At 40.6% G+C, this 27,971-nt stretch overlaps 1 protein-coding gene across 1 annotated transcript in view; it reads right to left on the bottom strand.

Annotated features, from left to right (window-relative positions):
- Positions 1-27,971, bottom strand: part of LOC105471402 (ubiquitin conjugating enzyme E2 H) — a 119,728-nt gene that overhangs the window by 40,987 nt on the left and 50,770 nt on the right. Inside the window, exons 2-3 of the mRNA XM_011723879.3 lie at positions 9,176-9,252; positions 7,921-7,995 (exon numbers count right to left, since the gene is read on the bottom strand). Of these exons, the coding sequence (XP_011722181.1) occupies positions 7,921-7,995; positions 9,176-9,252 (152 nt within the window). The remainder of the gene's footprint in view (positions 1-7,920; positions 7,996-9,175; positions 9,253-27,971) is intronic.

Below are 27,971 nucleotides of genomic sequence, written 5' to 3'. Positions count from 1 at the left end.
TGCGAAAAGACAGTGGTACAAATAGGCCTTTGTTAAATGACTAATCTGAAACCTCTTGTGAATGACACACTCCTCTCTACTCCAAATACTGGCCCACCCCTGCTTAAATACTGCTCAGTGAAGTTACTCATGCTAGTTCTTGAGGGAGTAATTATGGAATGATTCCATCTAGGAAGATATAAAATAAAATGGTAGTCTAAGTTCTATAGTTAGTTTAGTCAAGCCATATTATAAACCTCCACTCCAAAAATAGTGTGAGGTCATTTCTGGCCAGAGTGAAATAAAAAATGTATAATGCCAGAACAGTCTACTATTCTGACAATGAAAAAGATTAACACAGTTCCCTTTATCACTTGCATGAGCTAAAAAAAAAAAAAAAAAAAATTATCAGCTGGGCACGGTGGCTCACGCCTGTAATCTCAGCATTATGGGAGGCCAAGGTGGGTGGATCACCTAAGACCAGGCATTTAAGACCAGCCTGGCCAACATGGTGAAACCCCGTATCTACTAAAAACCACAAAAATTAGCAGGGCATGGTGGCATATGTCTGTAATCCCAGCTACTCAGGAGGCTGAGGCAGGAGAACTACTTGAACCTGGGAGGCAGAGGTTGCAGTTAACTGCAATGGTGCCATTGCACTCTGGCCTGGGTGACAGAGCAAGACTCCATCTCAAAAAAAAAAAAAAAAAAAAAATTATGGCACACTGATTATCAGAGTATCTTTCAACTAAGAACCTATGGCAGACTGGGAAATTCAAGAGGAACTCTGACAGGCTGTCTAGTCTAGTGGAACAGTGCAACCTGAACCATCCTGATAGTTTGACCCAATTTTAAAGGCCACTAGTATAGCTTGGAGTATTTTCTTTTTTTTTTTTTTTTTTTTTTGAGACGGAGTCTCGCTCTGTCGCCCAGGCTGGAGTGCAGTGGCATGATCTTGGCTCACTGCAAGCTCTGCCTCCCGGGTTCACACCATTCACCTGCCTCAGCCTCCTGAGTAGCTGGGACTACAGGCGCCCGCCACCATGCCCGGCTAATATTTCGTATTTTTTAGTAGAGACGTGGTTTCACCGTATTAGTCAGGATGGTCTTGATCTCCTGACCTCATGATCCGCCCGCCTCGGCCTCCCAGAGTGCTGAGATTACAGGCGTGAGCCACTGTGCCCAGCCAGCTCAGAGCATTTTAACTATTGTATTGCCGTGACTTTTTCCATTTTGTCTCCATTTACTCAAATGGGTCTAGCAAGTTCTTGCTTCATGCCACTGACATCAAATTCTCTCTTTTTTTTTTAAATTTTTTTTATTTCTTGAGACCAGTTTCACTGTCATCCAGGCTGGAGTGCAGTGACGCTATCTCAACTCACTGCAACCTCTGCCTCCTGGGTTCAAGTGATTCTCCCACCTCAGCCTCCCAAGTAGCTGGAACTAAAGGTATACACCACCATGCCCAGCTAATTTTTGTATCTTTTTTTTTTAGAGATGGGGTTTCTCCATATTGCTCAGGCTGGTCTCGATCCCCTTGGCTCCAATGATGTGCCCGCTTCAGCCTCCCCAAAGTGCTGGGATTACAGCATGAACCACTGTGCCTGGCCTCACATCAAGTTCTACAGCAGCCCGAGCTTGCTGCTTTTGTACCTGACCATTCTACCAACGCTCAGCAAACCATTCAGCAGTTCCTCCAGAATCCTGTTCTCAACTCATTTCTCTTACCTTCCCAGCTTTGGTATCATCAAATTGCAACCCAGATGCAATGCATACAGCCTGCTCCTAATAGAGGGTCCTCCTCACTGAAAATACGTAGATACAGATTGGTAGCATTTCACAAATTGGTTTCTAAACTTGTTACTTGAATCTTATAACACAGTTTTCTATATTTTAAGAAGTATAAATGATGACAGGGTTCCTTAAAGTTTTTTACTCTTATTTACAAAAGATTCTAAAATATTCTATAGTTCTATCTGAAATTAGGATACAATTCTGTTAATAGTAGCCAATAATCATTTAAATGTAAGATAAAATGACAACGTCTTAATTTTATCTGGAATGCTAGTGTTTAAGTAAAGTAGATATGATATGAAGGAGAATAGATCCAGAAGAGAACTTCTGGATGTTGCAAGATGTTTAACAGCTAGAAGCCCTGAATTTAATTATATATATATACACACACACACAATTTATACATACACACACATATACACTATATATATATAGTGTATATATAGTGTATATGTGTGTGTATATGTATATGTGTGTGTGTATATGTATGTATACACACACACACATACACACACACACACACACACACACACACACATATATATATATATATTTTTTTTTTTTGAGACAGAGTCTCGCTCTGTTGCCCAGGCTGGAGTGCAGTAGCGCAATCTTTGTTCACTGTAGGCTTTGCCTCCCGGGTTCACGCCATTCTCCTGCCTCAGCCTCCTGAGCAGCTGGGACTACAGGCAAACCGCCACCACGCCTGGCTAATTTTTTGTATTTTTAGTAGAGATGGGGTTTCACTGTGTTAGCTAGGATGGTCTCAATCTCCTGACATCATGATCCACCCGCCTTGGCCTCCCAAAGTGTTGGGATTACAGGCGTGAGCCACTACGCCTGGCCCTGTATCTTTTATTAGAAGACTTTTATATTCTTTCTCCTTGGCTTAGGCTTATCAAAAGTATTCCCATTATGATTATAAGCTCTAAAGAGGGACCTTTTTCAGTTTATATGAAGAGATAAATGGAACAAGGGAAGGGGGAAGTGGAAGAGTCAGGCAGGAAAGAAAAAGGTGAGAAGTACTTGAGGTAACCAACCAAGAGAAGAGAAAAAGGGGGAAGAAAGAAGTGAAGAAAGTTGTGTGTAAAGACAGTATCTGAGATGGGCTAAACTCTGAGTAGAAAACAAAGGAAGGAAAACTGTGTGTGCACTTACACACACACATAATTAAAATTTAAAGGAAAAAAGAAGGGAGGCTGCCGGGAAACACGTGGGTCAGGCAGGTCCTAAGCAAGCTACCGGGGGGAATTCTGGCCGAGCCTGATGGCTTTCTAAAGCAAAAGACAGCAAAGTGTAGACTCAGACAATAATGCAGACAGGACAGTCAAAAGACATTTGCAATATGTTTAAAAATACTTACTTTTGTAATAAAAGCAAACATTGTAGACTATTTGGAAATTACAGAATAGTATGCTTTTAGTTTCCTTTAACTGAACAGCTATGGATAACATCAATAGTTTGGCATTCAAATGTGAAATGCATGGGAAAACATTAGAGTTGTAATATATAAAAAAAGACTTTCCTGTGCAGCCCTTCGAAGAGGGTGTTAAAACATGAGTAATGGCCGTAAAACATTTTATTCACTAAGATGTACTATCACTTAGCTACTTTATCACAGACTGGGTCATTTAGGTTGCTTCTGACTTTTAGGTATTATAACACTAAAATTCACGTATTCTTTTGACAGTGCAGATTGCTAAATTTTTTTTAGATAATTTTAAACTTTTTAAATAAAAATATTTGAAGGATATAAAATATTTACCAAGCAATACATAGTGGTAGACTGGCTATATCAAAATACCTTTGCCAATACTGTTTTATCTGCCAGTTTGACAAATCATATACTGTACTATCGTTTTAATCTGCATTCTTTTGGATTAGACATAAAACCATTTTGTATCCTCTGCTTATTTTTTTTATTAAAAATTATACTATATTACCCTCTTCTATGAGATCATTCATCTTTATTTCACCCACACTGTAACTGCAAGTCTGTTTAGTGAAAGCTTTCACTTAATAGCTCAGTGCAAGTATCAAAGGCTAAAAACTGTGAACCCGGAGAAGTGTGAGCTATGGCAGTCTCTGCAGCAACTTCTTTGCATAAAACAACATCTTCATGAACTGGGGATTACTTGGGGTTCTGAATGAGTATCTCTAAAGTCCTCATGCACACCTCGACAACTCTGAAGCTTTTGTGAAGACAATCTTTCTTGTAGAAACTTATTTCTTCCTTACACTCTATCTTCTAAATTGAGGTGCTGACTCACACCTCTCCTAAAAAACAATGGAACCATGCCATTAAAGTACACGTAGTATTTTATTTATGTTCCTCTTCTCTCCTAACCAGTAAAGATCTTCTACAGCCTTCCTCATGTCCAGCAGGATGCCAGGTACTCCGAGTTTTAACATACTGGTCATATCAAACATGCAGAATCCATTTAATTCTAGTATCTCATTTTCTAGAAGAGAAAACAATGGTTCAGCTGAGTATCTCTCTCATGGTCAAGGAGAACCAGGGCCAGAACTTCTGTCCTGATAACCAGTCCACTGACCAATCACACTCTCCTAACTCCTATACAGTAACACCCAGCAGCATTGCTAAGCACTCTAGGAACTAATGTTTCTGAATGAAAAACATAAAAGTCTGAATTTTCAAGTAAATCAGAAAAAGATTAAAATATGATTTATTTCAAAGCAGTCTCTCTGGAAAACTATGCAAATATTCAGCGATGTTATAGTTGATTAAAGGAGTTTTATAATTACTCTTTCAATGTGCCTAGAGGGCCAGTTTTATACCCCAATTGATATTACTCGTTTTTCCATTCACCTTATTCTTTGGGCTTAAATGACTGTTAGTCATTTCAAAAATTCATATCCAGCTTCAAAGCATCAATATTTGCCATCATTTATGATATTCAAACAGAAGTAAAATTCCAAAAAAAAGAGCTCAAAGTGTTTGAAACAATAATGGCATTGTAAGAGTAAGTTCATAACCTCCTAAGGTGTCTATTTATATTCCTTTTCTTTCCAAAAAGTAGCTATGCCACTATTTAGAATACCCATTCATTTGCAGATGCAAATTGTTTTAAAGGGACATCTCATGCAATCATGGAACTACTGAGAGCTTTCCAAAACTATATTTGGAGAGTGTCCCAAAGATGAGCATATCACATTATACTGAATATATATTTAAATATTCAGAGAGAAATGTCTTAAAGAGCATATGCCAGAATGTAAATAATGACACCCTTTAAGGGATAAGATTATGAGACATTTTGATTTTTCTTTACTTTGGCTTACAGATTTTCTTACATTATTCTAATGGATATGGGTCATTTATACAATTAAAATATACATCCATACACAAACACACGAAATAGAACAAAGTACACAGACACTGCAAAATTCCAAGATCCAAGCATTAAAGATGTTTGATCTAAATTTGCACAGTTGATTGTTTAAAAGCTCAAAATTTGGCTCAGGAAGAACAGTACACCTACCCAGATACAACAGGTGCAAGATTTAAAAAGAATGTTGAGATTGGGTTTATCTTACCTCCTCGTCCTTCTGTATAATTTTACACCTATCTATGCAACTCAAAAAGGAATCCTTGCCTTTTCTAAGTGAGCCACAACCTTTCCGAATGCTTAAAGCACATCTCAACAGTAATTACATTGTTGATGACCTGAAAATGGGTCACCCTCACAACTGACTGAAACTCTCTTATGCAACCTTCCTCTGGAGGAAACAAGAACAGCTTGTACAAATATTTCAGCTAAATCTACTTCCCTAAGAGAAGATGATACACATTTGTAGGCATTATCAAGTCTTGAAAGCACAGAGAAAGGCAAAAGAAAAAATTATGAAGAAGTTAAATTAGCTGAGTCATTTGTCCAAACCAAATTTCATATTGCATCATTAATTTAAGAAAGCATGCAGGCTTTTTGTGTCATTAGTTAATAAATAAGCAACATCTAAAGTTTAGACATTATTAACTAGAAAGTTATGATGAGATAATCATATTACCTAGAAAAATACATTAATATAAGGTCTGAGAAATAACTACATTTCTACAGGATGTGAAATTGCATTTCTATAAGTTCACTGTTAGTTTCAACAAGCTCTATTGTTTTCTTCCTGACTAGGAATGTGGGGTTAACAAAACCAGACTTAGCATGCCAGTTTTTAGCCTTTAGGTAAGCAGGTATTTATGAAATGTATCTGAATGAACTTGCATGGTTTGGACTTCTATAAAGGCTTTAAATTCATATCACTAAACAGCATAAGAGTTTTAAATCGCTGAATAGACAGAAACACCCTAAAGTTAGAAGATGAATAAACTGGGGACAGGGAACCACCAACACAACAGAAAAGCCCTCTCAAAAGGAGAGGGTGTACAGGCATATACGTTTCTACACCTATACAGGTGCTAAGTCAGATGTGCTCGGGGGTTGTCTCAAAGGCTCAACACCTCACAGCTCCAGTCCCACTTTATCATTCACAATGCTGAAACTTAGAGGCCCCTGTAGCAAGAAATAAATTTCTGATTCAATTGGTTAGGAGTAGGAGTGTAGTGAGGGGTGGTCTAGACTCCAGGAGATCGGGCATTACTTCTTTTTTTTTTTTTTTTTTTTTTTTTTTGAGACGGAGTCTCGCTCTGCCGCCCAGGCTGGAGTACAGTGGCCGGATCTCAGCTCACTGCAAGCTCCGCCTCCCGGGTTCACGCCATTCTCCTGCCTCAGCCTCCCAAGTAGCTGGGACTACAGGCGCCCGCCACCTCGCCCGGCTAGTTTTTTGTATTTTTTAGTAGAGACGGGGTTTCACCGTGTTAGCCAGGATGGTCTCGATCTCCTGACCTCGTGATCCACCCGTCTCGGCCTCCCAAAGTGCTGGGATTACAGGCTTGAGCCACCGCGCCCGGCCTGAGATCGGGCATTACTTCTTAAGACAGCCCACAGCAGCTGGGCGCAGTGGCTCACGCCTGAAATCCCAGCACTTTGGGAGGCCGAGGTGGGCGGATCACGAGGTCAGGAGATCAAGACCATGCTGGCTAACATGGTGAAACCCCGTCTCTACTAAAAATACAAAAAATTAGCCGGGTGTGGTGGGGGGTACCTGTAGTCCCAGCTACTCGGGAGGCTGAAGCAGGAGAATGGTGTGAACCCGGGAGGCAGAGCTTGCAGTGAGCTGAGGTCGTGCCACTCACTCCAGCCCAGGCGACAGAGCAAGACTCTGTCTCAAAAAAAAAAAAAAAAAAAAAGAAAAGAAAGAAAAAAAAGGCAGCCGACAGCCCAAAGCAGTAGCAAAATGTCTGAACTCTGGCAATTCTGAACATGAGGCTTAGTCTGTCAGAGAATGCTCAATATATTACAATTTTATTGTTCTTACTTAAAATTGGTCAATATTTTATAATACTTTAAAGACATGTATAAAGTGAAGCAAAAAAAGAAAAGTTGGTTTAAATTAACGAAATTACTACCATTCTACAGTCTCCAAATATTTAAAGGTGTCAACCTTCAATCAGATAGATCTGTCACTGAGTGCCTTAATGGGGTGACAGGTAAATAACATCACCCATTAAGGTAAAGGGAGATGAAGGTGAGGAGAAAGTACCTCTTTGTACAACTCCACTGAGGTTTCTACTCTTTCTTCTGCTGTTTAGGGGGCTGAAAAGACTGGAGGTGGGAAGACTGCAAAGGGTCATTTAATTGTAAGGTACCCAGAGTTGGAGTGAACAAAAAAGCAAAGTAGGATCTAGGGAGGATTTCTGAAAATGATAGGATTAAAACACGTACTATATAACATTCATTCTTGCAATCTGGCATTCAAAATTAGACTTAAGATATGTTTATTATTTTCCTGCTAACAGCTTAAAGGACAGTGGGGCCTGAAAGCTGGTTTAATCTGACATTGAAAGACAAAAATCTAAAGTAATGGTCATTATAATTATGCAAAGGGTATATTTAAATGTCTTCTAACACACTATAGAAGTTCCCCCCAAAAGTCACTGATTAATTAACCAAAGCCAAAAAAGGAAAAATTCAATTAGGTAGCCATTTCTGGAATTATCTCCCCTGAAATGCAGGATTTTTTTCCCCTTAGATTTCAAAACTCTCTAAGGAGAAAAACCAAGTAGTCACATACCTATAGATGGAGATTTGAAAGGGTATTTATCAGGTAGGTCCACTCTAACTTTCCATACTCCGCCTTCATATGGTGCTGAAATAAAAGTAAAAATGTTCATCAGAACTGCGTCTCCAAATTAGAAAATAAATCTGAGTGTAAATTAAACATTATCCCCTAATCTGAAAACCTTCCAAATTAAGTCCTTCAAGAGTCAGGAATCTATTACAATCAGTAGGTGCATCATGTTCAGATTAAGATACTTTTCTTGGGAAGATCCAGAGTTAAAAAATAAACAGATTCATTCTCTCCTGCAATTTACTTGATTCTTCAAAAGTACTAAACACTATTCAATTATTTGGTAAGTAATAGCCATGTTACTTTCCCTCATATCTCAATAAACCCCATATTCATCCCCCCTCCAAGGACAAAAAGAAAACAACAAAAAACATTTCCTGGAAACGATCTATGTGGCCATCCATAACAAAACCCAGAATTTACAACTCATGTCTAGTACTGTCATATAAAGAGAAAACTACAGTCGGCCTTCTATATCTGCAGGTTCCACACTCCTGGATTCAACCAATCACAGATAAAAAATATTCAAGAAAAAAATCCAAACAATAATAAAAAACAATACAATTAAAAATAACACAAAAAAATACAAAAAAGGCCAAGTGTGGTGGCTCACCTGAGGTTAGGAGTTCGAGACCAGCCTGGCCAACATGGTGAAACCCTGTCTGTACTAAAATACAAAAATGAGCTGGGCACCTGTAGTACCAGCTACTCGGGAGGCTGAGGCAGGAGAATTGCTTGAACCCAGGAAGTGGAGGTTGCAGTGAGCCACGATCGTGCCACTGCACTCCAGTCTGGGTGACAGAGTGTGACTCCTTCACTTAAAAAATAAATAAAATATAGTATAACAACTATTTACATAACATTTGTATTGTGTTAGGTATTACAAGTAATCTAGAGACGATTTAAAGAACATGGGAGGATATGTGCAGGTTACATGCAAATTCTATGTCATCTTATATAGGGACTTGAGCATCTGTGAATTTTGGCATGAGGTGGTCCTGGAACCAATCCCCTGCAGATATCAAGGGACGACTGTATATCAAGTAATTGTGATAAGAGAAATATTTCCTCACTGGTTCCAGAGTCCAACTAAACTTGCTTTTCAGAAACTATGCATGCTACCATCTGTCTCTGATATTCATTAAGAAATAGAGTAAAAGACTGTAATAGAAGAACACATACCAACACATGTACTTACTTCCTTGTGGTCCATAAAACTTCACTACAAATTCATTGAGTCCTCCCAGGATCGTAACCTCATGTTTACTCTCAATGCTAAGGTGGATGGTAAAGGAAATTACACAGGCTTTACAGTACCTGGCAGAATTACCAATAACACCCCCGGGATATGCCACTTAAAGTGTTACCAAAATTTGGCAGGACATTGATAAAATATACATAATAATTCTGGTAGTTTAGGAGGCTATATACTCTTGTGAGAAGAATACACATGAGCTTTGGATTCAGAGACTGCCGTTCAAATCCCAGGACTGCCATTTACTGAGTTTTTGAGCCTAGCCAAAATAATGCCAATTTATGCCGGGCGCGGTGGCTCACGCCTGTAATCCCAGCACTTTGGGAGGCCGAGGCGGGCGGATCACAAGGTCAGGAGATCGAGACCATGGTGAAACCCCGTCTCTACTAAAAATACAAAAAATTAGCCGGGCGCGGTTGTGGGCGCCTGTAGTCCCAGCTACTCGGGAGGCTGAGGCAGGAGAATGGCGTGAACCCGGGAGGCGGAGCTTGCAGTGAGCCGAGATCACGCCACTGCACTCCAGCCTGGGCGACAGAGCGAGACTCCGTCTCAAAAAAAAAAAAAAAAAAAAAAAAAAAAAAAAAAGCCAATTTATTCCCTGAGTCTTCATTTTCTCTTTGCAAATTGGGAAAACAGCATTTCATAGGATTCCTGTGAGGATTAGACAGGTTAAACATGTAAAATGTGTAAGACTGCATTTTGCCTACATACATAAAAAACTGGCCAGACGCAGCAGCTCATGCCTATAATCCCAACACTTTAGGAGGCAGAGGTGGGTGGATCACCTGAGATCAGGAGTTCGAGACCAGCCTGGCTAATATGGCAAAACCCCATCTCTACTAAAAAATACAAAAATTACCCAGGGGTGGTGGTGCATGCCTGTAGTCCCAGCTACTCGGGATGCTGCGGCAGGAGGACTGCTTGAACTTGGGAGGCGGAGGTTGCAGTGAGCCAAGATCGCACCACTGCACTCCAGCCTGGGTGATAGGGTGAGACTCAGTCTCAAAAATAAAATAAAAAATATACAAGAAAAACACGTGCTTAATTTTAGCTCTTCTCTCCCTTTCTACCCTCTCCTCCTCAATCTATCCCTAATGAGCCTGTCATATAAACCCAGTATTCCCTTTAGTCAAATTCAAATGTTCACCAAAATACAAATTCCCCTACACTGGAAATGCTATGCTCCTAAAACGAGGGATTTACTAAAGAGAGGTCCTACAATTGTCTCCTTGGCTTATGGAATAATCAACACAGTTAATGATACAACCTTGCCACAAGCAGTACTGCCAAATGCAAAAGACCAACAAAACAAAAAAAAATTTTTTCAGATCTCATTCAGAGCATTTGTTTTCACCGCCCCCCAAACTCTACCTTCTTCAGACTCGCCTCAAGGTTTGGTATGCTCCAGGACTCTAATCACAGAGGGGTAACATGGCTGTGCTCCCTTCCTCTAAAACTTACCTACCCCTGAGATCCTTGCCCCTTTAAGGTGCTAAGATTCAATTCTAGAAACCAAATTAATCCATATTAGAAGAGAGGACTACTGGTTTAAAATCTGTTCTATATATCTGCTTTGTGGTAAAATCCAAAAATGATTCTCTCAGTAGGAATTTTAGGTGACAGAGGTTTTGGGAAGCTCTCAAATCCCACTGTAACATTAAAAAGGAAAACATGATAGACTGGTCTCATATTTCTCCATTAGCAGTGCAAATTATATACTGTTACACAAAATAGAAACATTTAAAAAGTTTTAATAATCTCATAGAGAATAAATATTTTTAAAGATCTGAAATTAAATATATGGCACTCCAAGACTGTGTCCAACGGGACACAGAACTGACTGCAAGACGCCAGGTTTAATTCTGGTAAAGTCCTTGCTCAAGAGCCCTGAATAGTATCCACAAGAGGTATTTAAATATAGCTCAGTTTAGGCTAATTTGATCTAATTCTTTTCTAAATGATAACTAACTACCTTTGAAACATGCACACTGAAAGGATTCAATACTGTCCACATAGGAAAATTGGCTTTATTTCTTGCTTGGTCAAATGACACATGCATGCGTACTCTGACCAGTCACCCTCTGACATCCTGCAAAATACTCCAAAGTTAAAGTTAATGTAATAAGTAAAAGTATAACATGTTTAAAATTTTTAAAGTTTTTTTAAAAAGCACCCTTGTGTCAGGTTAAAAAAAAAAAAAGCAAATCCAGTTAAAATAAAATTAAATCTCAATAATACAGCCCTTAAAGAAAACAGACATGGAAAACACTTCTATACTGTAAAAGACAAAGGACAAACTAGGAAGACAAAAACGTGGGTTTTTAAAATAAGTTACTACAAAGCAGTAAGAAAAAAATACAAATACCCCAAGAAAGAAAAGGCCAGAACATCCAAGTCAAGAAAACTGAAATGGGTAAAACTGAAGTATAAAAAAGTACAACTCATTAAAGAAGTTTAAAAAGATACTTTTTCATTATAAACAATGAAAACAACAGAAGAGCTGGATAAAATCCAGTGTTCAGTGGACTATGAATTAGTACTTCTGAGGACAAATCCAGCACTATATTCCAAAACTTAAAATGAATTTACTCTTCTATTCAAATTTCACTTATATGAAGTTATTTTTTAAAAATAGTCAGACACTGCTGGTGGGAGTGTGATATGGTTTCACCCACTTTGAAAAACTGTTGGCAGTACCTAAACCTGCACATATGTATACCCTATGCGTGTCAGTGCTACTCCCGGAGATACGCCCAATACATATGGATAGTTACATTCACCGAAACCCATGTTTAAGAATGTTCACAGGACTATTTGTAACATCCAAAAATGGGAGACAATCCAAATGTTCATCAATGGCAAAAAGAATAAGCTGTAGTATAGTCACCCAAAAGAAAATTACAAAGCATTAAAAAAGAAAAATAGACTGGGCACAGTGGCTCACACCTGTACTCCCAGCAGTCTGCGGGGCCAAGGCAGGCGGATCGCTTGAGAGCAGGAGTTTGAGCCCAGCCTGGCCAACATTGGTGATACTCTGTCTCTACTAAAAATATAAAAATTAGCTGGGTGTGGTGGCGGGTGCCCGTAGTCCCAGCTATTCAGGAGGCTGAAACAGGAGAATCACTTGAATCCGGAAGGCAGAAGTTGCAGTGAGCTGAGATTGCACCACTGTACTCCAGCCTGGGCAACAGAGTGAGACTCCATCTCAAACAAAATGTAACTTAAAAAAAAAAAAAGAAAAAAGAATGAATTTGATACACATAAATGTATGGGTTTTACAGATTTCATCAATGAATTACAGAAATAATTTCTCTACAAAAATTAGCCAGGTGTGGTGGTGTGCACTTATAATCCCAGAAACTCAGGAGGCTGAAGCAGGAGAATCGCTTGAACCCAGGAGGCAGAGGTTGCAGTGAGCTGAAATTGCACCACTGCAGTCCAGCCTGGGTGACAGAGTGTGACTCTGTCTCAAAAAAATAAAGAAAGAAAAGAATAAAAATTTCTGTACTTTTTGTATATATGTTATTCTTTAATAAAAAGTTTACAGAAGGTCGGGCGTGGTGGCTCACGCTTGTAATCCCAGCACTTTGGGAGGCCGAGGCGGGTGGATCACCTGAGGTCAGGAGTTCAAGACCAGCCTGGCCAACATGGTGAAACCCCATCTCTACTAAAAATACAAAAATTAGCCAGGTGTGGTAGCGGGTGCCTGAGACAGGAGAATCACTTGAACCCAGGAGGTGGAGGCTGCAGTGAGCCGAGATCGCACCACTGTACTCCAGCCTGGGCAACAAAGAGTGAAACTCCATCTCAAAAAAAAAAAAAAAAAGTTTACATAAATACATGTTTCTGATAAATCTGCGTATATGTTTACTGGAATATTTGAAGTTTAAAAATGGAAACAGTCTAAACATTTATCAATAAGAAACTGGTTCAATGAATTACTGTTACTTTTTTTTTTTTTTTTTTGAGATAAGAGTCTCACTCTCATTCAGGCTGGAGTGCAGTAACATGATCATGCCTCACTGCAGTCTCTACCTCCCAGTGATCCTCCCACCTCTACTTCCCCCTAGCTGGGACTACAGCGGGCACCATCACACCAAGCTAATTTTTTTTAGTTTTTGTAGAGACAGGGTCTCTCTCTTTGCCCACGCTGGTCTTGAACTCCTGGGCTCAAGTGATCCTCCCACCTTGGCTTCCCAGAGTGTTGGGATTATAGGCGTGAGCCACCATGCCTAGCCAGGTGAAATGACTTATAAGCCATTTACACAATAGGTGGCTGGCTGCACTGGCTCATACCTATAATCCCAGCACTTTGGAAGGCCTAAGGCAGGAGGATTGTTTGAGCCTAGGAGTTTGAGGTTGCAATAAATTATGATTGTACCACTCCACTCCAGCCTGAGAGACAGAGTGAGAACTTCTCTTTAAAAAAAGAAAAAAAAAAAAACAAACCAAAAACCACAAACCATATGCAGTAGGCTACTAGTAATGTCTACTAGGGCCCTTTCCAACCAGAGCTCCACTAACATATGTGTCTGTTCAACTTGGGTATCCAGAAGAAGTCAACTGAATTTAGTTGTACAAAGATATTCCAGCCCTTAAAACTGACAAGGATAATGAAAGAACGGAGTAGTGCAGAAGATTAAACGACTTTAACAAAAGAAGTCTTAAACTAATTTTATAACATAAAAATCCACAGATGCAGCATTCTCCATCGATAAGAACTAATTTGCTATGAATGACACTGATCTACAGCAATTACTTTTAATCATTTAAAATTACGAGTTGTCCTCGTGCATGTCACTTCTGGGAAAATTGAAGACACCTTTTCTATCCTTTACCTGGATGTGATAAAACGAGGTTCCTTCCATTTTGCGGTTTGTTTGGAATTTAGTGCAAACTTATATCTATTTTATAAAGAAGATTCTCCAAGCCTTCTCTTTCCCATGATCCCCAGTACAGCCCACATGCCAGATACAATGGGATTGTTTTTATATATCACATCATAAAGAGTTCTCATAGTCTACCTCATATGAAAACCCAAAAGCAAACTGAACTAAACCTTTAAAACTTTTACCAAACTGGTAAAATGAGAAGCTATGCTAACTTTATGCTGCCTTGGAATGGTACAGACACTAAATGAGATAGAAAAAAGAATTTAGGTTTAGTCTAAAGAAAAACACTGCATTAAAAATAAGCCATTCCATCACCACTGAATGAATGACTTGCCACAAAAAATATAATAATTACTTCTCTGCTGTTACCATGTGTATTTATGGGAGAGACCACGAGTTTCTTTCTCCTCTCTGCTGCAAGGGCAAGGAAGGCAGTAAGAAGGCAGGATAAAATGACAAAAATAATGATCTATTTCTGGACGTGCTGGTCAGGCTGGGAGACTGGTGGGACTCACTAGAAGATTCCTCATTACTTTCTCTGTTTCACAGCTTAAAAATATAAAATATCCTTCATACACTGTTCTGGTAAAAACTCATTAAATAAACCCATAAATCACATTTTATACTCACCTTTTTTGATCTTATTCACAAATACTGCTTTATACCCACTTAGCATTTAACTACTAAGGGGTATCACCATTTTGTGTAGAATAATGATTAACATTCCCAAGAACCCAAGTCCATTTCACTTTTTGAAGTGCCACCACTCACATTATTTTCCCTGAATGCCATTATGATTACACAATCTAATATTTAAAGGCAAATGCCAAACTGTCAAGAGATAAATGATATTCTTGGCAAAATATGTCTATCAGAGTTTTACAAGCGATTTTTATACAGTTCTGAAATTTTCCAGAAAGGAAGCCAAAGGCGAAGTCTGGGCCTTAGGATTGACAATAGCAGGTCAAGGACCAAGGATTCAGGGACCATTCAGAGACCTAAACTTACTGATAACGTGTTCATAAAATAAAAGGGTGCCCTCCTTGAGCTGTGTGGAAGGGAACGAGGCCCTGGCATAAAGAACGTGCTTCTGTGCAGAGGGCAGAAGCAAGCCATGTGGATTTCTGTGTTCAGACCCACCTGTTTCCCACTCTCCTGGAGAAGAATAACACTAGGAAAGCTGAAGAAACTTGGCAACTTTCACTACCTGGTTTGGTTTTTTTTCTTTTTTCTTTTTTGGTAAAAAAAAAAAGATACGTCTGTTAATCCATTAATATGTAAGTATCACAAAAATAGTGCTTTGGGGGGATATGTTTATAAGGAATCCTTCTCTTTTAGAGACATAAATGGAAATATTTACTAAGAAAAATGTATCTAGGATTTGCTAGTGTGAGTAGGAGAGGTATACAAAAACAGTAGTGGGCCGGCAATGTTAATGATTGAATCCCACGTTAATGATCGAGTCCCAGTGGCACATGGTAATCTGTTACACTGTTCTCGCTATTTTTAAGTTTTCCATAATACAGTAAAAGTTCTTTAAAAACCTAATAACGGCCGGGCGCGGTGGCTCAAGCCTGTAATCCCAGCACTTTGGGAGGCCGAGACGGGCGGATCACGAGGTCAGGAGATCGAGACCATCCTGGCTAACACAATGAAACCCCGTCTCTACTAAAAATACAAAAAAATTAGCCGGGCGAGGTGGCGGGCGCCTGTAGTCCCAGCTACTCGGGAGGCTGAGGCAGGAGAATGGCGTAAACCCGGGAGGCGGAGCTTGCAGTGAGCCGAGATAGCGCCACTGCACTCCAGCCTGGGCAACAGAGCGAGACTCCGTCTCAAAAAAAAAAAAAAAAAAAAAAAAAAAACAAAAAAACCTAATAACATAGTTATCATCAAAAGTTTAGCCTTGTGGAGACATAAAGCTTAGCTACTAGAGCTAAGAACAAGAACTAGAATTAGAATTTACCCACTAGAGCTCTCTTGAAATTTTTTTTTTTTTTTTTTTTGAGACGGAGTCTTGATCTGTCACCCAGGCTGGAGTGTAGTGGCGCGATCTCAGCTCACCATAATCTCTGCCTTGTAGGTTCAAGTGATTCTCCTGCTTCAGTCTCCCAAGTAGCTGGGATTACAGATGTGCACCACCACGCCCGGCTAATTTTTGTATTTTTAGTAGAGACCAACATGGTGAAACCCTGTCAGGCTGGTCTTGAACTCCTGACCTCGTGATCCACCTGCCTTGGCCTCCCAAAGCATTGGGATTACAGGCGTGAGCCACCACGCCCAGCCAAAGGTGATACTATTAATGAGGCCCGTGCCCGGCCTCTCTTGAACATTTATGAAACAATCTAAGTTTTCCTGAAATATAACAGTTTGAAGAAGACAAAAAATAGCAAGTGATCCAGTATTTAAGAAAGCAAAGACTGGCTGGGCATGGTGGCTCACACCTGTAATCCCAGCACTCTGGGAGGCCGAAGCAGGTGGATCACCTGAGGTCGGGAGTTTGAGACCAGCCTGACTAGCACGAAGAAACCCCGTCTCTACTAAAAATACAAAATTAGCCAGGCATTGTGACACATGCCTGTAATCCCAGCTACTCGGGAGGCGGAGGTTACGGTGAGTCGAGACCACGCCATTGCATTCCAGCGTGGGCAACAAGAGTGAAACTCCGTCTCAAAAAACAAACAAAACCAAAAACCAAAAAAACAAAGACTTTACATTGAAAGAGAAGCATACTCTGCCAAGACAGTAAATCAACAGCTAACATTCTGAAGGAAATAAGTTCAAGTGGCTTCGTAAGGATGTCTATGAAAAATTCAATCACATGGAAGAAAGACAAGCATGTGTCTGTATATCCATGACAAACAGCCTCTGGGCAACATCCTAACCAAAGATATGCTCTGAAACTACAAGGAAAAATGGTCATGTCCAATAGAAAGGCCCCTGATTGAAATAAGAAGTTGAAAAAATGTTAAGGGTTTTTAATGTTCTTCAAATGAAGAGGGGGAAGCCTTTTATTCAAAAGAGAAATTGAATGGCAGAAATAAAAGCTATTCAGAAAATGAGCATATCTTGGGAAAGGTTTGCTAAGTAAAGAGAAAAAAAAAGTAGCATAGAGAAAAGACAATGGGAAGTGGCTTCTATCCATGATGAAATCCATATGTATAAAGAATTAGGGACCATTGCAGTGGCTCACGCCTGCTATCCTCGCACTTTAGGAGGGATTGTTTGTGGGAGGATTGTTTGAGCCCAGGAGTTAAGAGACCAGCCTGGGCAACATAGCAAGATCCTGTCTTTTTTTTTTTTTTTTTTTTTTTTTTTTTTTTTTTGAGACGGAGTCTCGCTCTGTCGCCCAGGCTGGAGTGCAGTGGCCGGGTCTCAGCTCACTGCAAGCTCCGCCTCCCGGGTTCACGCCATTCTCCTGCCTCAGCCTCCGGAGGAGCTGGGACTACAGGCGCCCGCCACCTCGCCCGGCTAGTTTTTTGTATTTTTAGTAGAGACGGGGTTTCACCATGTTAGCCAGGATGGTCTCGATCTCCTGACCTTGTGATCCGCCCGTCTCGGCCTCCCAAAGTGCTAGGATTACAGGCTTGAGCCACCGCGCCCGGCTTTTTTTTTTTTTTTTAAGACAGAGTCTGGCTCTGTCGCCCAGGCTCGAGTGCAGTGGCCAGATCTTGGCTCACTGCAACCTCTGCCTCCCAGGTTCAAGCCATTCTCCTGCCTCAGCCTCCTGAGTAGCTGGGATTCCAGGATTGCACCACCATGCTTGGCTAATTTTTGTATTTTTAGTAGAGATGGAGTTTCACCACATTGGCCAGGCTGGTCTTGAACTCCTGACCTCAAGTGATCCCAAAGTGCTAGGATTATAGGCTTGAGCCACCATGCCCAGCCACAAAAACTACTCTTACACAGAGACTGCCTTCCGGAAGTTTGAAGTCTAGCAAGCGAACATGAGATCTGTTCATTAACAAGTACAGAAAGAGTTTGCATAAAGTACTACTATAGCTTAGAGTAGGAGAGATTTCTTCTAGCCCGGAGGGAGGGATACGGATGGTCTGCTTTGGAAGGCAAGGATTTACAAAATGTCCTAAACAGAGTGTGATTTGGACACGTCGAGGTGAGAGAAGGAATTTAATGCAAAGATTTAGTATAGCACTGATTCAGGAAAATGAGAACAATACATTTTTATTTTGATGACTGGACCCCAGGGAATACTAGAAAGTACGCCGATTACGGAGGGCTCTGAAGTGTGGATTTTATCTGGCAAACAGGGTAACAGTATTCCATGCACAGTGCATCTACCTATGCTTTACAAAGATAACCCAACTGTGGTGTGTAGGAGTGGCTGAAGGTGGGAATAAACAAAGTTAAAGCAAAAGAGTAGAAAAGAAATATTCAAAGCCTCAACTAAGGTAACAGCCACAGGAATTATGGGACATTAAACAGAGCCCTCACAGGCCTTCACAGCTGAATAGACCTGGCAGAGCCAGTAGAAAGCGCTAATGTTGCCACAGTGTCTAATTTTAATGAGAAATCAAAAACTTGGATCTCCAAATCAATCTTCTAATTTCTAAATCAAGCTCTAAATGTCTAAGTGTAAACAAAGCATATGTGCTCCAATGTCTCCCTCTCAGTGAGGCCTTCTGGGATATCCTATTTACAACCACATACTCCTAACATTCCCACCATGCAATATACTATATATTTTACTTATATCTCCTACTGCAGTGCAAGCTCCATAAGAGCAGGAATTGCTTATTTTGTTCACAGAAGAGTACCCAGCAAATAGTAGACTATAAATGAACATGAGACCAGGTGTAGTGGCTCACACCTATAATCCCAGCACTTTGGGAAGCAAGGGAAGAAAGATCGCTTGAGGCCAGGAGTCTGAGACCAGCCTGGGCAACATAACAAAACCCAGTCTCTACAAAAATAAAATTTTTAAACATTAGCCAGGCACGGTGGTACGTGCTTATAGCCCTAGCTAGTCGGGAGGCTGACAGGGGAGGACTACATGAGCCCAGGAGTCAAGTTAGAGACCAGCATGGGCAACATAGTGAGACCCCCATCTCTACAAAAAATACCAAAAAATTAGCTGGGCAGGGTGGTACAAGCCTGTAGTCCCAGCTACTCTGGAGGCTGAGGCAGGAGGACTGCTGGAGCCCAAGAGTTTGAGGCTGTAGCAGGCTATGATGACATTACTGAACTCCAGCCTGGGTGACAAAGATAGACTCTGTCGCTTAAAAATAAATAAATTTAAATAAAGTTAAAAATAAGATGAACACATGAATGAAGCTGTCAGTCTGAGACCTTAATACAATTTTAGCCTCTCAGACAGATGAAGTGATTTTTTATATACATACATATATATATATATTTTTTAAAGACGGAGTTTCGCTCTTGTCACCCAGGCTAGAGTGCAATGGTGTGGTCTCGGCTCACTGCAACCTCCGTCTCCCAGGTTCAAGCGATTCTCCTGCCTCAGCCTCCCAAGTAGCGGGGATTACAGGTGCCTGCCACCACGCACGGCTAATTTTTGTATTTTTAGATTTTTGTATTTCATCATGTTGGCCAGGCTGGTCTTGAACTCCTGACCTCAGATGATCCGCACGCCTCGGCCTCCCAAAATACTGCAATTACACAACCTCCGCCTCCCGGGTTCAAGTGATTCTCTTACCTCAGCCTCCCGAGTAGCTGGGATTACAGGCACGCACCACCATGCCCAGCTAATTTTTTGTATTTTTAGTAGAGATGGGGTTTCACCATGTTGGATAGGCTGGTCTCGAACTCCTGAGCTCAGGTGATCCACCGGCCTCAGCCTCCCGAAGTGCTGGGATTACAGGCCTGAGCCACCGCGCCTGGCCCATCCCCATCATTTTTTTAACTTCTTTTCTCAAAGCACATCCTACTTCTATGGAAAGACTGACACTCACTGTCAAACAACTATCAGCTAGTCAAGCATTCAGTTTAAAATCTGCAAACTTGGATTGAACTGCAGAGAATAAAGTCCTACAAGGTTCTCAAGACATGAGACACTTCAGAGGTCCACAATGAAATTCCAAATCTAGAAAAATTGTTTTGAAGACTTTTTGGAAAACTTTTAGAAGGCAGGACCTTAAAAGACATCTGGTACTTAATCAAAATCCACTTTTTCTGCTCTCAGGAAATTATAAAATAATTAGACAACAAAAATATTTCCTGGTTAACTGTAGGCCTGGAGGCAAACAATGAGCTGTGCGTCTGACATGCTGTGCAGAAGTCCCAAGTGGCATTTAGTTATGGCTATCACACAGTCTCTAGCACCTGTCACATGGGGGCTATGACATGAAGGGAAGCACAGGTGGAAGACCTAGACCTGCAAATTCCAAGGGTGGAGGGGAAACAAAACCATTGTGCACATGAGAAAAACATACAGGAAGAACCTTGTCATTCCAAAGGCAGAACCTACCTAATCACAGGAGGCTGGCAAGACAAGGAAAACAAATCACAACCTTAAAAATGACAAGAGCAACTCACCTTGAAAACTTCCAAGTCATAGGCAACATATAATTTCCCCATAAATGATACAAAGACATACAAATAATCAGGCGGCCCTCTGCAAAATCCTAATGAAAACATCTATTTATTTCTTCCCCCCAACTCCCCCTCCCCAAAATATCTATTTAAAAACATCCTACTAGGCCAGGCACAGTGGCTCATGCCTGTAATCCCAGCACTTTGGGAGGCCGAGGCTGGTGGATCACGAGGTCAGGAAATCGAGACCATCCTGGCTAACACGATGAAACCCCATCTCTACTAAAAATACAAAAAAATTAGCCAGGCGCCTGTAGTCCCAGCTACTTGGGAGGCTGAGGCAGGAGAATGGCGAGAACCCGGGAGGTGGAGCTTGCAGTGAGGCGAGATCGCGCCACTGCACTCCAGCCTGGGCGACAAAGCGAGACTCTGTCTCAAAAACAACAACAAAAAAATCCTACTTCCCCTTTTGGGCTGTACGTGTCTTTGCTACACCACCCAGAGTGCTCAACACAAAGCAACTTCTCAATAAAAAGCTAAATTTAATATGACTTTATGGAGTATCTATGTAGTGCCTTTGGTATTCAAGTTTCCAGTGTTCCTTGAAAAATTTTGGCCGGGTGTTGTGGCTCACGCCTGTAATTCCAGCACTCTGGGAGTCGAGGCAAGGTGGATCACCTGAGGTTAGGAGTTCAAGACCAGCCTCCAACGTGGCAAAACCCTGTCTCTACTAAAATATACAAAAAATTAGCTGGACGTGGTGGCGGGGCACCTGTAATCCCGGCTACTCCGGAAGCTGAGGCAGGAGAATCGCTCGAATCTAAGAGGCAGACGTTGCAGTGAGCCGAGATCACACTACTGCACTCCAGGCTGGGTGACAGAGTGAGACTCTGTTTCAAAAAAAAAAAAAAAAAAAACTTTAGGAACACTGCTTCCATTTTTCATTTTATTTTCATTGTATTTATTTATTTACTGATTGACTGAAACAGTGTCTCACTCTGTTGCCCAGGCTAGAGTCCAGTGGCGAGATCTTGACTCAGCTCACTGCAGCCTCAACCCTCCCAGGTTCAAATGATCCTCCCACCTCAGCCACCCCAGTAGCTGGGATTACAGGCACACATCAGCGCATCCGGCTCATTTTTAATTTTTTGTATAGATGAGGTCTCCTTATGTTGCCCAGACTAGTCTCAAACTACTGGTCTCAAGTGATCCTTCTACCTCAGGCTCCCAAAGTGCTGGGATTACAGGTGTGAGTCACCTTGGCTGGCCCTTTTTTTTTTTCCATTTTAAATATAGTTTTTACTCTAACTTGACATATGGACTGCAATGCTACTCAATGAAGATAGTATTTAGCTAAGTCAGTGCATAAAAATCTCTACTCACAGACATTTTATTCAGGCATAAATGAATCATTCACAGTAAGCAGTTAAATTTTACGAGGAAATATTTTCTTTGGCATTCTTCATAGTGACAAATAGTTACCCTGTAGAGTGGTGGGTGATAATTAATAAATACCGAGCTGTGGTACCCATTCAGCAGATAAAGATGATCAAAGTGTGAGTAATGGATCATAAAAAATAAGCAGGAAGAGATGCTAGATATACCATTACTCTCTTCCTCTTACATTACATTCAGCACACCCCAAAGTTATGGAGCACTTACTCGAAGACCCAGTCTACAAACCAGGCCATGCCTCATCTTCCTTTCCTTCCCTACACTGGCTAATTACCAGTTAATGTCTCTAGACATTGATTCCCCATCTTAATGACTTCTACAATATAATCTCAAGAAAATTCTTAAAATTCAAATATAAACACCTATGAATCCATAGGAAAAAGGAAAAGGTAACACATATGCACATATAAACAATGAGTTTGCTCTTATAAACAGGTTAGAACCCCCTAGTCTAAAGCTCTTATCATAGCCCGCTCAATCTCTAGTTATCTTGCATAACATGAGTGGCTGACCCCTGCTGCTCCCTTTACTACTTCAAGTTCATTAGGCGTAACAGGTGTCAAATATTAAGTGGCACTAATATCAATTTAACCTTGATTTCATAAAACTTAAAAAGGGGAAGAGAACATTAGAGTTTGGACTTTTTAAAGCAATACATGCAAAAAGAAAGTAACAGGTTCAAAATTACTGTCAAGGTTTTATTCTGAAAAAAGCAAAACTACATATGGATACACTAGACAGAATGCTAAATGCAATCTACACGCAGAGAACTCTGCGTTCCAAAACAAATGAATATGCCTTTATTCAACTGGGCCCAACTTCCATTGTCCCTTTGAAAGATTTATGAGAGGCAGTACCCATTATCTGTTGGAAGTTTGATAAAAACTTGTATAAACAGTGTTTTAAAAAATCAAAAAATAATCTAAAGAGATATGGAAAAATAGCAGTGTCTTCTTGATTGAAATTCTGCTTAAAAACTATACAGAAGTGTAGTTAATAGAAAAATGCCTTATTTGATAATATGTTCAAATAGCTATTATAAGCTGTCTGTATTTATTATCTTTATTAACATTTAGGATGGAAGAAATGGGATTAAAAACTTTCAACAGAAACCGGAATGCTGCTTTTTTAAAAAGTCCATAGTGAAAAGCAAAAGAAATGAATTATTTTACCGAAAAAAACTGCTTTAACGAAACACCCTACCATAAGAAAATCACATCAATATGAGTAAATAAGCAAGAAAACCCTGGAAAGTCAAGGGAGGTGAAAGTAGACTGTATCTAGGTGTGCAATGTGATACAACAAGAGTGGTAGAGTTATTTTCAGCATCATACTACTAACAGGTGATAGATCTCAGAGAAAAAGCCACCCTGCCATGTTAGCAAAACTGCTAGCTCAAGACCAACAGAAATGATTAACACACAGTTAAGAAATGATCTGTCAGGTACAATTAGGACATATGGAAGTGATAAATAAACAGTATGGAAACCAACCTAATCACTTAAGTAGAAGTTTGAGATTTAAATATGCATCAACAATAAGAATAAAGGCTGTATTGTTATGAAGTATGAGAAGGAAATTAAAAATCAAGTTTCTCACAAGAAGTAGTACTTCCTAAATAACTGAATAATATGAAAAAAATCAAGCTATTTAGCAAAACAACAGAAAACAAACCTAGACACATACACAACCGTGGATGTATGTATAGTAAGAAAACTTGACATTGAAAAGGTGACAAAACTATTGAGTTTCCTTCTCTCGTGTTTGCACCACGGAGACAAGTAGAACTGATAGGCTCAGGTGCCACCATGTGAGATGTGCTGGTGCTGCAATCAGAGGGCACAGTGCAGAGGAGAGTACCTCCTGAAAGACACAAGAGCACCTTCAATACAACCAAATAACCTCATCAGATCAAGTGTTGAGTTGCAGGCCCTTTTTTCTTCTTGTCTTTTAAAAACATGACTGGGGCTTAAAATAGCCTTTCCATCTCGCAACTTCTAGTCCCACTGCCTAGATACTACCACTGCCTATGCACTTTCCGTAGAAATGTTTATATACACACACATCCACGTCATCACATACACAGACATGTAGGTACAAACTGTTCTGCAAATACCTCTGCCCATGCATCTATGGAGGATATGTTTGAGGACATATAGATTTAAACTCCTTTTTTTAGTGCTTGCATAATGTCCAATACCATATTTACCTATCCATAATTTCATATCCATTAGTGAATAGGAAGGCTGTTGTCTGTTTTTTTGTTGTTGTTGTTTTTTGCTATTAGTTACAATAAACATCCCAGTACATGTCTGTTGGTATATTTTTTCAAGTATCTGTTTGCAATTTCTAGAAGTGAAACTTCTATTCAAAGGGCTGTATCCCTAATTTTGATATATAATGCCTAAATATCCTTCAAAAAGGTTGCACCCAGTTACTTTCTAACTACCATCACATGAGCAGACCTGTTTCCCTCATGCTCTCACCAATACTGGTATTAAAGCTTTTATAGTAAAATGAAGTTCACCTTTAAACACCACCTCAATTGCCAAATGCAGCTCAAACTGCCCAGTGCTTTTTTTCTCTCATGCTGTTCACCAATCCAACAGAGCCCTGGCTAGGTGACCCACAGGGAAAAGCATGCTTTTCACAAGGATTCGCTCTACTGACCTTCCTTCTTGCCTCTCTAACACAACACGTGCATGTGCTCAGGATTCATAAACAAAAACTTACTAAGATATGAAGCACCTTTCATCAACTATCTCAAAAGAAGGCTAATCAATTAAATCTCACTTAACCTGTGAAACAGGTTAACTCCAGAACCTGATCAGAAAAATACTAAAAATAAGGACAGAGTTTACTCTGATACAGCATCACTTAATCAAATAACAAGGAGTAGTATTTTACCTACACCTCAAACACTTAAAAAGTATTTGTACTTCTAAATCTATGCCCCAATAGGGCTGGATGCCATGGCTCACACCTGTAATTCCAGCACTTTGGGAGGCCAAGGTAGGTAGATCACTTGAGGTGAGGGGTACGAGACCAGCCTAGCCAACATGGCAAAACCCCATCTCTACTAAAAATATAGAAACTAGCCAGGTGTGGTGGCACACAACTGTAATCCCAGCTACTTGGGAGGCTGAGGCAGGAGAATCACTTGAAAATGGGAAGTGGATACTGCAGTGACCCAAGATCACATCACTGCACTCCAGGCTGGGCGACAAAGTGATTTTAAATTTAAATCACTCTTAATTTAAATTTAAATTTTAAAAATTAAAATAATAAATCTATGCCCAAAATAGGATATGAAGTTATATTTTTAATTTCTTAGGTGGACCTGATATGTCAAATAGCTCCTTATTCCAAACTACTGTGCTATTACAGCACACAAAATTATGTGTTCTCACAAAATAATGACATGGATTTAATTACCTCAACTTCCAACATTAATGTAACACATATGTTACTCTCCAATTTGCTAAAAGCCATAGTTTACCCTTGACTACTTAAATGTGAGATCCCATAGAAGATAATTCAAACACATGGAAGATAACTCTCTATATCTATATAACATTCGTATATACTATTTGATTTTATAGTTTCAAATATTATCAAATTATAGTTTCAAACTTTCTCACATTGGAGTATCAGGATTTTCAACTCAACCCCATGTTTCTTCTCCCTCTCCATGGAATACAATCACATCACCATTGTTGGTCAAATCACTATTTAGAGATTATATAATGACCATGTAAATATTCACTTCTGAGCCACATAGTATTATATGATTAAGTTTTCTTTTTCTTTTCTTTTTTTTTTTTGAGGTTTGAGACAGAGTCTCGCTCTGTCACCCAGGCTGGAGAGCAGTGGCGCGATCTCCACTCACTGCAAGCTCTGCCTCCTGGTCTCACGCCATTCTCCTGCCTCAGTCTCTTGAGTAGCTGGGACTACAGGTGCCTGCCACCACGCCCGGCTAATTTTTTGTGTTTTTAGTAGAGACGGGGTTTCACCATGTTAACCAGGATGGGCTCGATCTCCTGACCTCGCGATCTGCCCACCTTGGCCTCCCAAAGTGTTGAGATTACACGCATGAGCCGGCGTTTTCTTTTTCTTTACAGTATTTTTCCTCAAGGCAATAAGCACTGTCTTAAACACGAAATGAATAAGAAACCAATGTATCTATCCTTAATTTGTTCCTCAACTCAGACAGAACTGTCTCAACATGTTTAAACACATCAAGATGAGTATTTGTATTTAAATGTTTTCCCTAGCAAATGTACCTTTCTCACTATTTGCGGCTGGTGAGTTGTGGAGGGACGACAGGAGCCCAGGCAGTTTAGTTCAAGTCTGTTCTTTGAGCCACCCTATTTGCCTCTCTCTATCAAGACCACAGGGTTTCTGGAGAGGAGTGTGGCACACTCAGGCTTGTTCTGATTAGGAAGGTGACCAACAGCGAGACTGCACAGCGCCACGGGGAGACGCTGGTAGGAGAGATGTCGGTGGGGGCTAATGCACAGACAGGTAAGCTCTGACAGGCAGCAGACTGGCTGGAGGGGAAGCCACATTTCAACGAGATTTTGAAGAACTAAAAGAACTGGATGACTAATTGTATATGAGGGAGAAGAAAGACTCAATATCATCTGATATTTCCAATCTAGTAGATGATGACACTTTTTTTTTTTTTTTTTTTGAGACGGAGTTTCGCTCTTGTTGCCCAGGCTGGAGTGCAATGTGCGATCTCAGCTCACTGCAACCTCCGCCTCCCGAGTTCAAGTGATTCTCCTGCCTCGGCCTCCTGAATAGCTGGGATTACAGGTGCCCGTCACCATGTCTGGCTAATTTTTTGTATTTTTAGTAGAGATGAGGTTTCACCATGTTGGCCAGGCTGGTCTCAAACTCTTGACCTCAAGTAATCCACCCACCTCAGCCTCCCAGAGAGCTGGCATTACAGGTGTGAGTCACCGCACCCGACCAATGACACTGTTCTAACAAAAATAAAAGGCAGGCAGGAGTAGCAGGAGCAAGTTTGGTGGTGGTGGGTGGGGTGTGGGGCAGAGAAGAACAATGCGGCATATTTAACACGATGAGACAACAAGTAATTGTTGTACAACAATTAAGTTGTAAACAACATTAAGTAGTATTAACCCGTTTTCACCTAGTCCTACTTCTTTCAAAGTAGATCTTTAAAAAGGGAACTCAGCATACAAAGAGTTCTAAGTAAAGGCTGAGCAAATGAATAAAAAAATGTAACTTCAGATCTTAGTATAAGGAGTGATTAAATACAAGCCTCTTAACAAAACCCATTACATGGCCGGGCACAGTGGCTCACAGCTGTAATCTCAGCATTTTGGGAGGCCGAGGCAGGCAGATCACCTGAGGTCACGACTTCAAGACCAGCCTAGCCAACATGGCAAAACCCCGTCTCTACTAAAAATACAAAAAATTAGCTGGGCAATGGTGGCAGGTACCTGCAATCCTAGCTACTTGGGAGGCTGAGGCAGGAGAATCGCTTGGACCTGGGAGGCAGAGGTTTCAGTGAGCCGAGATCGTGCCATTGCACTCCAGCCTGGGCAACAGAGCGAGACTCCATCTCAAACAAAAAGCCCATTGCACGAGTGAGAATAAGGGAGGCTCCATGGAGCAGGGGAAGGCTTTGGAGTAGAGCAAACCTGGCTTTGAAGCCCATCTCCCCCATTTCCTAGGTTAAGTAGCCTAGGGCCTACCTACTTAAGGTGGAGGAGCTTGTTAGAAATGAATACACTGCACCCCAGTTTCAGACTAACTGAATCAAAATCTGCATTTTAACAAGCATCCCCAGTGACTGAGAAGCACCAGCCTAAGGCAAGTGAAATGTTCTCTAAGCCTTGCCTCCCGCTACCATT

The sequence above is a fragment of the Macaca nemestrina genome, chromosome 4 (assembly GCF_043159975.1).
Source record: "Macaca nemestrina isolate mMacNem1 chromosome 4, mMacNem.hap1, whole genome shotgun sequence".
In the NCBI taxonomy this organism is placed as follows: Eukaryota; Metazoa; Chordata; class Mammalia; order Primates; family Cercopithecidae; genus Macaca; species Macaca nemestrina.
Note: the sequence above shows the minus strand (reverse complement) of the source record. Positions and strands in the feature narration are given on the sequence as shown.